The 15,318-nt window shown below is 34.9% G+C and overlaps 1 protein-coding gene across 1 annotated transcript in view; it reads left to right on the top strand.

The window, feature by feature from the left end:
* The window catches only part of LOC145670202 (nose resistant to fluoxetine protein 6-like), a 143,750-nt gene that overhangs the window by 47,272 nt on the left and 81,160 nt on the right, over nt 1-15,318 (top strand). Inside the window, exon 2 of the mRNA XM_081738580.1 lies at nt 10,533-10,777. Coding sequence (XP_081594706.1) covers nt 10,533-10,777 — 245 coding nt within the window. The remainder of the gene's footprint in view (nt 1-10,532; nt 10,778-15,318) is intronic.

The following is a 15,318-nucleotide window of genomic DNA, read 5'->3' as shown; positions in this document are numbered from 1 at the left end:
TTCATAATTCGTAGACATTATATTAATGGTTCAACCGTCTTTGTGAGACAATTTATGCGTTTACAATTGTACATTAGACCTATAATGTTTCTTCATTTTTATCTTCACAAGAATATAAAACAGAGCGTATTATTTTTTATTATAGCCTAGGGTATTAAAATAGCTATTGGTGGGATAGTTATGATGTCGAATATTAAAGATGAAAACTTTAGGTTGAAGGTACAGTCTGAAAGTATGGAGTATTGAACTTGTTCATGGCCAGTTTGAAATGTCGTTCAGGTTTAATTGCTAATGCTAAAAGGCAAAACTGCTAAAAGATAGCTATTTTCGCCTATTCCGTTATAATACAGATTCATCTCAGTCTGTGAGTAATGTTTATTCCTAATAGTTAATAATCGCCGCTCCGGTACGTTCGCTCCTGCCCTTATTTGAAAATAGATAGTAATCAAACTGAACATGAACATGATTTTATGTTTATTATTAAGACAAGGGCCATATTGAATGAAAATAACGTTGTAATTACTATTCTACGTAAAACTCACAAGTATTTATTATGTGTCAAGTACAATATAATTTAGTAAGTAAGCAATATGAACACAGTATATAAAATACATGTACAAGAAAGTAATTATGCCTTTCGTTTCATTAAACAAACGTTTACTTACATAGTTCGATTTCTGTACATCCGTTATCAGACTCTCTAATACACTGTAAACAAGCCAGATTATTCAAAGGTTTTTCGTTCTCTATACGAGTAATAAACTAGTGGATCGAAAAAAACTGAAGAAACAAAGTAAGGGAAACAACGATCTTTTAAAATACTTTTTCGTCTACACTTCTCCAGAACATCTTTTTAAATCTGTATCTGACAAAGTGTAGATGCCAATTACTAAGGTTGTAAGGTAAATGTTACCAATAAAGCTCAGAATTGCTACAGCTCGAAGCTTCAATAACAGAAAAAAGCTATGTACAAAATTCAGTCAACTTTTTTTTTCAGCAATCACTTTTTAAGAAGCTAAAAAATGAATTAACATTTTTTTTTTTTTTTGCATTTCAAAAATGAAATGAAATCTTTCAGGTTAACGTTCCACGATTATGCCTGTTACGCTAAGGGAGATGATGATTAAGGAACGTAAATGATGATGGAAGAATTGGTGGAATGAAATGTGGGAGGAAACTGGAGTACCCCGAGAAAACCCACAGACACGATGTTGTCTAGCACAAACTTGTTTGGTCGGGAATAGAACCAGGAACCCCACGTAATACAAGTAAGCGATCTACAACTGAGTCACCTTGCACCATATTGTTTGCGTTTTTTTTTCTTAAAGTATCAGCTGTAAAACTTAAGAAAACTAGGATATTGTAGAATAATATTTTATTTCGATTATCAAACACCGATTTTCTACATAGGTTTTATCATATTTGCAAAGCGCACCACTTCTTGTGATTTCACCATATCAAAAACAAAGCACAACTCAAAAACTACTCAAGTTTCAGTGATCAAATTTTAAGTACTTGTTACTACGCAAATAACTTTTTTGGGGGGCGTGAAAATTTGAGGCTTTTCAAATGGCTCCCGTTTTTAGATTATGTTAGATTCAACATAGTCGATTTTTGAAAAATCGCAATGTTTGTAACACCATAACAGAAAAAGGATGAGACTTTTAAGTGTGAAGCTTTCTAAGGAAGTAAGGAAGTAGTGCACCCCTAAGCCCTTATCAAGAAACAAAATTAACGATAATATTAAAAAATGTTATTAATTCCAGAAATAACAATTTGCGTTTTTCAAACTAACTTCCAACAAGTCTCTTCAGATATTTGTAGTGCAGTAGGTTTAAATGTGCACTGGACATAAACCACCTTAGGCAGAGTCATTTTGACATATGCTTAGCATCATACTAAAGGACTGACTACTGCAGGAAATATATGTTAGTCGAACTCCTTAGTATGACTCTAATCATACGTCAAAACGACTCTGCATAAGGCCTAAAATGTTTTGTGTAATTAATTTTCTTTTTTCTTTTCTTTTTCTTTTCTTTTCTTTCTTTTTTTTTGTTTAAAATCAATATTGAAATGAAACGAAATATTTCAGCTTAATGTCCCACGATTATGCCCGTTAGGCAAAGGGAGACAAATGATTAAGACAATGAGTTGAGTTGTTTTTAAGTTTAACGACCCAGTCCAGTAGCGAGGCTATATGAGACGGGGACCTACTGATTAACGTGGAATCCGAACCGCATGAGCTTCCGCCAGGAATCGAACCCGGGTGTCTCACACCAAAGACGCGTACGCTAACCGTTTAGTCACGGAGAAGTTCATGATTGAGACAAGTGAATGATGATGGAAGAATTGGTAGGATGAGAAAGTGGGAGGAAACGGGAGTACCCCGAGAAAACCCACGAGCACGTCCACCACAAACTTACTCAGCGGGGGATTGAACCAAGAACTCCACGCACCAGAGGTAAGCGCTCTACCACTGAGACACCATGTCCCCTTAAAATGAATATTTTCAAAAAGAACGGAACTACAGCGTTTATCGCAAACTTTCGTAAGTGCAAAATAGGATTATTCGCCTGTACAAAATGGACGCTCAAAAGAAAGCTCAGCATCTGAAAAAAATGAAAGAATGCTTGATTGAATGAATTAACTCTCTAAATACTTTACAGGGTGGCCCAAAAGTAGGTACGAACAGTCACTCATTGCATTTTATATAATTTCTTATTGCTATCAAACAGGTAGACTTAGTTTCTTTATTATTTGTTCTTAACTTTTTTTTTTTTTTTTACTTATAAGTTAAGCCCTGAACAGTCGAAGCAAATAAATCCATAAACTAGAATGTTATACTTGATCAATGCAGGGGTGTATACCTAATTTCGGGCCACCCTGTATAACTTTGAGTACAAAAATGAAAAGATAATAAATTTGGTCAGTAACTTTTTAATCTGATATTAGGTGATTTCAAATGGATTGACCCCATCCCAAAATGAAAGATGTATCAATCACTAGATCATAATGAACGGGACAAAATGAGACGTTTGAGAATACATTCTTATGTGTAGTTCTCGAAAAAAAAAAAAACGAATAGTTTTATTCTGATTAAAATAGTTTATTAAGTTTGTATTATGTATATATAAACTCTTAAGGAGCAGATTGTACCTATTGTTGTTTTTCTTCTCCTGACAGTGACGCATAAATAATTGTAATATTTTTCTCCTTCTAAATTTATTCTTGAAACGTGTCGTTCTGATATACGCATAGAGCATATCTTCATTACATAACACGAGACAAATGAACAATGTGGAGAAAGTTTATTTTGTATACAAACCACGTCCGTTTGAGCAGTTTTGTTCTTTCTATTTGTCGTTTCCCTTTCCTCTTTTCTTTCTTAATACGTATATACAAAGAGATACAAAGAAAAAAATGGAAAGAGTAATGCTACTCCAATGTAAACATTGCTTGACACTTTAAGGTCAGCGTGTAGGTGGGCTTACCTGACTAGAATCCTAAAATAACTAACACCTATTGAAAACAATCATATCTTGGCTCGAGCCTGTTATGTCATCCTGTAGTCCAGCTCTCTTGGAGGCGAAATAATCTGGTGGGGAATGGCCTATACTATGAATGTCAATCATACAAGATAAATGAAATGAAATGAAAGCTTTGTTTTACGTCCCAATATTATGCCGATTAGGCTAAAGGAGACGGTGATGATGAGAAATGAATGAAATGGTGGAATGAAGAAAGTGGGAGGAAACGGGAGAACCCCGAGAAAACCCACGCACACGATGTTTGTCCAAAACAAAGTTCACTTGCTGGGGCCTGGGATCGAACCCGGGACCCCAAGCACCAGAGGTGAACGCTCTACCACTGAGCCACCGCGGCCCCATCATACAAGATAGTCTGTGCATCCACCAACTGCACTGGATCCGCCTTCTATGGAAGCGGTCCCGGGTTCGATTCCCGGTGGGAAAATTCTGTCGAAAAAGTGCAATAAGCTTTTTCAGACCAGCCATCCTGAATGATGTTTTCCCGGTTTTTTCTCATTCATACCAGGCAAATGCCAGGGTGGTACCTAACATATAGGTCCCAGGCAGTCTCCTTCCTTCTCTTTCCCTGGATAGTGTGATCGCGGAGGGACGTCATCCCTCAAACGTGGTGGGCTAACATGGACATAGATTTTATTTAGATCTAAATCCTAATTCTAATTCTAACTGCTCTGGATGAAGCCCTGGCCGTGTTAGTATAGAATAATGTCCCTGGATTTATTATCTCGGGGCTATATAAGGACGTAAAACAGAAATTTAAATCCAAATATCATACACACACGAATGCCAGAGTAATAGAATTTATATTATGGTGTGGTTACCGTACATCATTAATTTTTAGATCTAAAAAAAAATCTCGATTTTCTCCAAAATTATAAATGAGGTCTTCTACTTCATCCATTTCAGTTTGTTCAACTCAGTCGGATATCTCGTTTGATATAGGTCTCATCGGTAGCGCCTTTCACTTTGTCTTCAATCACTTAGGATTGATTGCTCTAGGGCCAAAACGATAATAGATAGTTATAAGCTGTTTTTCCGCAATCAATTAAGTATCTCAAGAATATACTATTCCATATCCACTCTAATCTTTCTACCAAAACTGGAAGTGCTAGGAGTCATCTACAATTTCCGATCATCACGCCATACAAACCACTCCTTGATGTGTTGTACACATGATGCTACTACTTATTAAAACTTCAGACTGTCTTATCTTTCGTATTTCTAGAAACAATTATATTTACTGTTTTTTTTTTTATCTCACAGTGAGACTTATAAGATTGTGTTGTTAGTTCATCTGTTCTTTGCACAATACTTTTCGAACGAATGGGAATCTTTTATTCTATTTATTTATTTATTTATTGCAATAGACAGCTCTAGCGATTATCTCGGCCCATTTCGTTAATGGAGTCAATCCGCTCACATCTTAGTGGGTAACGGCGACTTTAACGTTGGCTATCCATATTCCAAACGTGGAATACTGACTACCATTGTAGATGCTTCATTCATAAATGAAAGTTTCGTGAGACTCTTTACTTAGTCTTTGCTAAAGCTTATTTTTAAATGATTGTACAATATTTTACTGAAATAGAATAACAGAGAGCGTATATCTATCAGGAAACTGAGAAAAGGAAACGTTTCTGAATTCCAAATATTATCTATTTTACTCCAAGATTACACCCGTTGTTATTCTTTACTCTTTCTCCTCCACAAAAATCATTAATATTCTGGTCTTAAATTCAAGGATGAACATGCTGTGATTCTGAGAGAGCGTGCAAGATAAACATGTATTGTTTCCACATTAAATTAACGAAAGGGTAATGGACTTTTAAGCTGCAAGGTCACCTAGTTCTTCATATGGTATGGTAATTTGATCATCTTTCACTTGTACAACTTTACGTGACATTTTGATGAATTGCATGTGAATTAAAATCAAGGGTATATAAATAAATAAATAAATAAATAAATTTGAGGATTATTCATTGGCAGAAAGCTCACCTCTGGTGGAAAAAGTTCTTAGTTCAATCCCAGGCATGTGAGCTTGTGGTAAATATCGTATCGTATCCAGGAGTTTCCTCGGCATTTGTTATTTCACCAGTTCTTTTCTGATTATTCCATTGAGTTTATCTTTCGTTTTCTTTAGCTTAAAGAGCATAAGCGTGGAATGTTAAAGATTACATTTTGAAATGTACTTTGCATTATATTTTATGATTCTATTTTGACATACAATATATGCATCATCGTATAAAACAGGACATACTGTAGGGCTCTGATCCTTTGAGCTTATCAACACTATTTGAGACAATCCCCAAAACAATATCCGCTAAACAACGATACCTAAGTTAAAGGAGACAGGGGTTATTTGAGTATACCAAGAGAAAACTCAAAATTTCCAAAAAAATGACGTACTTTACAGTTTAAATAATTAGGCCATAATTTACGGACACCCATGTCCAAAATGATTGTCGCATATCTATACCTGCCTTCTTGTAATAATATAATTTGATAATGATTTTGCAGGGTACTTTTAATACTGATACTATGTGTATAATCGGAAAATGTGTATTTGTGGTAAATTTCATGGGAAAAGAATTATAAATACGAAAATTAGAATGAGTAAAACAAAATGTTGCTAAATGGACAAGAAAGTTTTATTTTCGTTTTATTGTTCTTATTTACTGATCCTTTGACATGAAATTTGCCACTTCCATGTTTTTGCCGATTTTATACACATAGTAACATTTATAAGAAATACCGGGCGAAGTCGTTATCAAATTATATTCCTACAACAACATATTCATAGACATGTGATAATAATTTTGGACATGAGTGTACATTGTTATGGTACAACATATTAAAAAATAAATAACCTGTTAAATCATGAAAATTCAGAAAACGAATTTAAAATAGAAATGGCAAAATTCGAGACTAGTAAAAATCACGGGGTAATTTGGGTTTCTTAGGGGGCTACTTGGATCTTTCGCTATATCAACGTAATTTACATTAATCACAATAGCGTTCATGTATGTTCTTAAATTATACCCTTTTTTATATGATTTGTTGAAAACATAACTTCATAGTAAAAGAAAATAAATGAAGCAATCCTTTAGGAAAGAGTGTTAAGAATAAACTGAAACTTCTTCAGCGTTGTAATAATAAAAGACTTTTTGTTTTCTTATTTGTTACATAATAACTTCCAAGTATAGGTTCATCTTAGAGTGGTTTGACTTATTCTCTTTGTCATAAACACTTGTAAAACCAAAGTGTTAAAATGTGATTTATATTTCATGACTGTCATTGTCACAATTTGCAACAATTTTCTATTCACTGCTGTTTTGAAAAGATGGCCGTAATTTTGAAATTTTATATTGGATCGCCGAGAAAATTAATACACTTAGTATTTCTTATGGCACATACTTGTAGGCTACATACTATTTTCACACGGTACTAATCTATTATTATATTACAGACGTATTAATTTGGTCTCCTCCGGGGGAAGGGGAGCAGTTTCAGAGCTCCGGGGGCCAGTTTTTCCCCAAGAAACATGTCTGAGAGAAACATTGCTTTTACCGTGCTGGTTATGTTGTCTATGGCACTAACTTACAATGTTAGAGTGTGTGCAAAAGCGTATCGCTTTATCTGGTACCCTTTGCATGGCACAGACACATACATACACGACCCGAGTCATCACATTAGCCCGTCCTTTCTTATAGGGCGGGCTAAAAAGGACATAAAAAAATAGTCAGAATAGACGGCTCGACGGCTATAAAGTTTGAATATGAACAATCCAATTTTTTGAAAAGCCATGTTAACATCTAGCATCCACTCTCTCTCCTATGGGGCGATATTGATAAATTTAAACCTTGCAAATTATTGGTAATATATCAAGCATTAATTAACACTTTTCCTTCATACCTGACATATTATTAATTTCCGCATTGTCACTGGCACTTAAAATTTCATGCCGACCTTGCTAGCAAAGGGGTTTAGCTTGCTTCAATAATACTCGAAATTTCGATAATACCCGAAACTTCAATAATACTCGAAATTTCGATAGTACCCGAAACCTCAATAATATTCGAAATTTCGATAATACCCGAAACTTCGATAGTTTCAAACACTCGAACGGTTTCGAGTAACCAATGACAACTCGATAAATTTTCACTCCCGAAATTCGATAGGTCCTCAGCATTATCGAACACCCTTGCTATGTTAGTGGGCCCTTGTGGTGATATGAAACAGAAGCGCAATAGTAACGTGTCAGTTCGAGAACCTCAATTATGCATTTCCAGTATACAATAGTTGAACGAATAGACACAGCTACTCAAATAAACTATGCTGTTTTGCTAATTTTCTATTTCCCGTAAGTTTTATAGTTTTGACCTAATAGTAACTTTTAAAAGCCTCCGTATTCGAGTTTGTAATTGATATAACTCTGTTCCTATGTTCGTGATAGTACAACGTTAGTCATGTAACTAGCATACTACAGAGAACAGTTAACTCAGAAATGTGTCAGTAGGGTCTAATGATAGCAAAATAAACGTAACTTGTCAAAAGTGGGTTGCAGCAAGAGAAGAAGAAAAATATAAAGAATTCTATATGTACTTTCTTCTGGCTTAAAATATTCTTCACCACAGAACTAGAAATAACTTATTTAACCCTCCGACACCCATGATATTTTTTAACTTCGAATTCCCAACAGTATTACAAGTGTAACTCAATACAAATTTTTGCAATTAGAAACATCCTCATTTGTGGCATCGATAATATTGGTATCAGTGTTGCCACACTTGGTACAATTGTACCAAATTCAGCCCTTTTTGCCATTCATCGGCCCGTTGGTACCACGTTGGTATTTTCAGCCCCTTTTGTGAAAAAGCTACCCAATTCATCACCATTTAATAAATACTTACCACATTTTCATGTGTATGTGTATTATGTGTATATGTACTGCACTAGTTAGATATAATAAATGCCGTTGTGATTTAAAATCATTAATAATATGTTGTGATGACTTTCAGAGAAGGTTCTAGGACCCTGCACCGGTTTTAAATTTTTTACAAATGTCAGTTTACTTACCTTATATTTTTCTTATAGTCTATTATCCTCCTTCGGTAGTGAAATAAGCAAGAATAGGGTGCGATAATTTATATTTTAATTTAATGTACTGTTTACACACGAACTTGGAAATATGGATTTGTTCCTCGTTTTTTATTTTATTTTATTTTATTTTATTTTATTTTATTTTATTTTATTTTATTTTATTTTTTTATATATATAGCCATAATGCCGTCTTGGTTTACTGGTCACTTTGAAATAGAGGCGCGTTTGGTTTCCTTACAATACATACTTAAGATGATAACTGTTTTTCCTTTTAATTTGCGGCCTCTGTTATACTTCCTACGTGCAAGAAAAGTTTCATCTACTTCTGCGGTTGTTCGGAGTTCTTTTATTTGGATGTTTTTAAAAAGTAACTTTAAAAAAAGCATTTTCTTGATTTGGAAGAGGTGGGGGGAGGCAGTGTTCTAGAACTTTGCCTATTTTAATTTCGTGTTATAGAGCCAAGTATTACACTGGTACAAAATAATGAATTCGATCCTTTTTGTTTCAATTTGGTACTATTTTTCAGCCCTCCAGAGCTAGGACTGTGGCAACACTGATTGGTACCGGTATGTTAGTTTATGTTGGGTCGCGCTTTGTTAGGTTGTGTTGGTTTTGTTAGTGTAGGTGAATTTAGGTTAAGTTTATGTACGTTACTTTAGTGAAACGGAAATTTGTTTATACGCTTTAGAATTGTATTAATTTCGTAATATTTATGTATCTGGAAAGATTAAAATATTGGAATATGAATGCAATATTGCAACGATATATTATGCAATAGGCTCTAATATTACCTGTTCTTTATTCTATATTTCGATGAACAAAAATCAAACAATAAAATACTTAAATCGGATATAGTATACGTAAGACCGTCTGAGTTCCAGAAGAAGCTGGACGCTCATACTTTTAGGGATTATTCATTGAGTATCTACGAACTTAGAAAGGGGGTAACAAACCCACTTTCATTTACTTATCCACTGATACGAAAATAAAAAAGAACGTACCTATTTGCCCTTGTACTTTATATGCTATAGCGCATTACATTATATGCAACAAGGATTTTGGTCTGCATCACGATATAAATTTAAAAATATTTAACATTTTTCGAATCGAAATCAACAAAATTTATTCTAGAAAGTAAAAATAGAATGTTAAGCACATATAATGAAGACAACGCAGTGATTTAATTTGGTAACGTATAAATATATAATATGAAGTATCCTCGCGCACGGAAGACAGGGGGTTCTCATGTATACTATTACCCTTAAATCAAATGTTGTAACATAGATACCCAAGGGGGGTACAAATGTACCCCAGGGTAGTTTTAGCCACACACTTAAGCAGATCACCTTACAACATAATTGTTATTTATGAAATAAGTTTCCTTACAGACCGACCCATAATGTAAAGAACGCTAGTCAACCTCGGGTGTCTGTGACATAAAATATATAGTAAAACATATGTATGGGATACATTCGTACCCCCCTTGGGTATCCAAAGGTTTAAACAATGAAATATTAATTTCATACTTTTTCAAAAAAAAAAAAAAAGAAAAGAAAAAAGAAAGAAAGAAAGAAAGAAAGAAAGAAAAAGAAAGAAAGAAAGAAAAAAGAAAACAATTCTATTTGGAAAGGATTTACTGTAACTGGCAAACTTGTTTCCGAAAATTGATTTCTATTTCCCATTATTACTATTTCCAATGTGAAAATGTTTCAAATCGTTTATATCTAGGTTCCAAATCATTAAAAAAAAAATCCCCTACAATGTCAAAAATTGCTTCAGTCATTCGTTTCGCAGAAGTAGCGTATAAAACAATGCTCTCAGCAGGTCATTAAGAGATATGTTGCTCTAAATAGTATATCACTAACATATTTCTATTTTTAATTATAGTGTTTGATGCTTCAGCGAAGTTTCCGGTTGGCATACTCTCAGGATCCAAATACCAGTTGGGTAACTTTGACCAATGCCTCGGAGTGGAAGTTCCGCTGACAGGAAGTATCTTGAAAGGTCAATATTGCCTCGCCAAGATTCACTACCAACCTCGGCATTACTACACCTCGCCACAAGGAAACCAGATAAAAGGAATTGCTACAACTAATACAAATCCTCAAGGCTCTGTTTGGGAATTTTTAACAGTAAGTTATATTCGTCTGTTATCTGTGAACATTATGTTATTCTTTAGTAACAAGATAAGGTCAACATATTGCATTATCTTCGTAGGTGCCAGGACATTGTTTCGCTTTTTCCAGTATGGACAACGTTAGAACAAGTTTTATTATTGCGGTCAAGGGAATGTGTTAGAACAATGTATTTTGATGAAGAAAAACTGTTACTTAATAAAAAGTATTGTTGTGTTTTGTTGTTTGCACGTATTCTGATAAGGAAACTATTCTAAACTAAATATCCACATTAATTGAGGCACATTATGATTGAAGGTAGACATATATCGCCTTATGCAGAGTCGTTTTGACCTATGATTAGCGTCATACTAAAGGCCTGGCTACTGCAGAAAACATGTTAGTCGAACTCTTTAGTATGGCACTAATCACGCGTCTGAACGACTCTGCATGAGACCCATAGAGAGCCTTAAGCAGAGTCGTTTTGACGCATGATTAGCGTCATACTAAAGACCAGACTACTGCAGGAGACACACGTTAGTCGAATTCTTTAGTATGGCACTAATCAAGCGTCAGAACGACTCTGCATAAGACGCATAGGCTTTAATAACAAGATGAAAACTTCGGCACTTTTCTTCATTTCATATCAGTGGCGAAACGTCCATGGAAGCAGAGGGAATGTGTTTATCCTAAGTAAATAGAATTATGCATCAAAATTCTACGATATTATATTAGCATTTAACGAAAAAATGTCCAAAAGTGATGCATATATCAATTGGCACAGCTCATTGAGCTGAACCAAATGATATATTTGAGTGCAAATCCTCACACGTAGTTTTCGAGAAAGTGTAGATTTTTTTGTGTCTAAATCTCAGTGTTGATGCTGTATGATAACTAAGCCACATTTAATATTGAATAAATACTGAATATACCCTCGTTAAGCTTTTCGTTGACAATAGTTGACAAGAGTACATAATATTGTTCATGATATGCAACTCATAATTATGACTATCTGAAATTATTATTATTGTTTTTTTTTAAGTAATGTTGTCTAAAAATGGAAAATAGATGATGTCCAGTTGAACAAAATGAGATACTTGAAGATATTCTCATGAGTAGTTTTTGAAAAATCGAGAAAAACGAATGTTTACGGCGCTAAAAATGTCTCGTTCGTGACCAATCAGATACACTTGATAATTTTTATACTGTTGGAATAAGTTATTTATTTATATATTATAGGGGCCGCGGTAGCTCAGTGGTAGAGTGTTCACCTCTGGTGAATGAGGTCCTTGGTTCGATCCCAGTTCGCGCCAAGTGAACTTTGTGGTCGACAAAAACCGTGTGCGTGGGTTTCGTCGGAGTTCTATCGTTTCCTACCACTTTCTTCATTCCACCATTTCATTCATTTCTCATCATCACCGTCTCCTTTAGTCTAGTCGACATAACCGTGGGACATAAAACTCAAAAAATTTTATTTCATTATTTATTATAATATCCACTATTAAGTATCGGGGCGAGTGGTTCATCGATGCGGGCGAGTATTTAATATCATACCGAAGGTAAGTAAATGATTTATATTGTGGGATGTGGGCTATAAATATACCACATTGACTTGACACCTAGTCTTCCGTTTCAGGCGCTGCTATCGGCTGAAGAAATTCCATTCTCTTTCACTCAGGCTCTTTCGCTTAGCAGCTGCTGAACCCTTATTGGCTCAACGCGTAGGGTGTCGGGGTGTGAGCTTTAGTTCGCATTTTTGCCACGGCTCAAGACATTTTGGCAGCACAATAGTAGCTTTTTTCTTGGGCGAGTAAAATATTGTTGCTTATTTGTATCCCTGATAATTATATAATATTGCTGTTCGTCTTCTTCTAACAGTGATACATCAGAATAATACGCATACTACTTATAAACAATGCAATAACGATTTAACATAATTTGTTAGAGATTAAGAATAATGGATTAAAACCAACAGCTTCTCCTAAGTAAAGGATCACGCTACACCACTGGTTCCTATAATCTATATACTGTATATAAAATTGAAAATCACTGTTTGTGACTGCAAATCTCCTGAACCGCCCGACCGATCTCGATCAAATTTGTAACATGGTTGAGATTCGAGGCTGGGCTAGTTTTAGGCTATTCACTTTGATTTTAGAACTGAAGGGTTGGAAGAGGGGGAGGGAGTATAAAAATAAATAAAACTTAATAACTTCTGAACCACTCGACCGATCTTGATCAAATTTTCAACATAGATTAGGTTCAGGCGTGGGATCGTTTTTATGATTTAAATTTGACAGACCAACGTAGGGGAGGAGAAGGAGGGGGAGTATATAAAAATCAATTTATATAAGACTGAGAGTGACTATTTTTATAACTTAATAACTCTTGAACTACCTGACCGATCTCAATCAACTCTTCAAGATACATGAGGTTCAGATCTGGAAACATTTTTGTAATTTCACTTTAACGGTAGATCCTAGTGGAGGAAGAGGGGAGGGGGACGTATAAATAAAAGCTGATAAAACCTAAACCGAACCTTTTGAACCACACAAACAATTTCGATCTAATTTTCAACATATATATGAGTGTCGGGCATTGGGTGTTTTCTAGCTTTTCACTTTGACGAGCCAACGTAGGGGAGGGGGGAGATATATGTAAAAAAAAAAATAAAATAAAATAAAAATGACAGCCTTTGTGACTTCATCACTCTTGAACCACCCGACCGATCTCAATCAAATTTTCAACATACATGAGTTTAGGGGCAGGGATTACTTTAGGCTATTCACTTTGAAGTTGTAACGTAGGGGAGGGGGAGAGAAATTTTAAAATGATCAAAAATGACCGATATTAGTGCCGAATCCACTATTAGTGCTATTTGTGGGGGTCGCTGAGGTTAACGATGACACTTCCGATGCCATGGGGGAGGGAAATATATATATACATATAAATGGTCAAAAATGACCGATAATAGTGTTGAATCTATACTTCTTGCGGTCGCCGAGATAAACAGTGACATTTCTGATGCTGTTTAAATCCATTTTGAGCCTCGACACTTGGGGGATGAGGAGGGGTGACATACATTTAAATGATCGAAAATGAGCAATATCAGTGTTGAATCCATAATTTTCGGGGTCAGTAAGATGAACATTCATACTTACGATACAGCATAGATCCAAATTCAGCCATACAACATACAAATACGTGCATTTAAATTAATTATTTCAACCTAACGAAATGCTAGTAACCTACTAAAAGGAAGAAAAGCCCTTCCAGCTGGTCTAGTGACTAGGGTGTGCACCTTTGGCGTAGCGGTTCCGGGTTTGATCCGCGATGGGAATTCTTTGAACGCGTTACGACAATTCGTATTCAAATTTAGACTGTAGGTTCCCGTCTCATATTGCGTCGGTACTGAGAAGGTCACAAACTTCAACAAAAATAAGAAAAAAAGATGAGAATGCTCTGAGAGCATTGCCAAAACGAACCTAAAGAGAAGTATTTTTTCGTATTAACTTCTATAGGCTTTATACCAATTGTTCTATGTACTTTATTATTATACTCATTAAACAATTCTTGTAATACATCTATTCATTTATAATTTTCTTGAGTACTATTTTTTTCACATGTTTTGTTTAAGAGTTCTGTTAAAACATTGTACGATACGTTGTTTTACGAAGACACACGCTCAAAATGAAGGGCTCAAAATTGAAAAATTCTTAAAATATAATCTCTCTATGACTTACGGTTCCCGAGATATGACTCGTTAAATCTCCCGTAATCCGAACTGCTTTTTTCCAATATCTGGGAAACTGTTACTATTTGGTACCAAAATGTTCACCATCCTCTTAGGTATTGATTAACATCAATATGATCTCCTATGACTTACGGTTCCTGAAATATGGCTCCTTAAATCTCCCGAAATCGGAACATTTTCTTTACCAATATCTGGGGTGCGATCTTGCATCGTTTGGCCTAATCCTCGTTTCGCCTAACCAATTTCCTGTCACTTTTATGACAGATAAAAGATAAGCTTTATGTCCGCCATTTTAGGCGAAATAAGGATACTCGTTTGGCCTAATCCTCGTTTTGCCTAAAATGGTGGACTATAAAATAATCGTGGATATAAAACTGGAGGGAAATTTTTCGAAAAAAAATTCCCTACTATGTGAAGAACTGAGAAAATACAAATTAGTTTTCCCATAACTAATTTGTAATAGGACTATTTGCTTTCGGAAAAATGTTTCGACAATTGTACAGTTACCTTTCCGTTCCATTTTGAGAATATTAATGCCCCACAGGGTGTACGTATAGTGACTACATTTGAGATGAGAGAAACACAAAAAGTTACACCTGTTATTAATTTTGTTTAAAGGTAAGTGCTGTTCAAAAGAAACTTTTAGTTTGCAGTTTGTTTCCAAATATCTGATATTGTCAAATGGTACTGCTAATCGGTACGTTAAAAGAAATATAGTTTGTGTGTTTCTTCTTATGTAGGTGCAAAAGTTATTTTATTGTAGGTTTTGCTGATCCTACAATAGAAGTGACATATCACAAGTAGT

The sequence above is a fragment of the Thermobia domestica genome, chromosome 14 (assembly GCF_964235325.1).
Source record: "Thermobia domestica chromosome 14, izTheDome1.hap1.1, whole genome shotgun sequence".
In the NCBI taxonomy this organism is placed as follows: domain Eukaryota; kingdom Metazoa; phylum Arthropoda; class Insecta; order Zygentoma; family Lepismatidae; genus Thermobia; species Thermobia domestica.
Note: the sequence above shows the minus strand (reverse complement) of the source record. Positions and strands in the feature narration are given on the sequence as shown.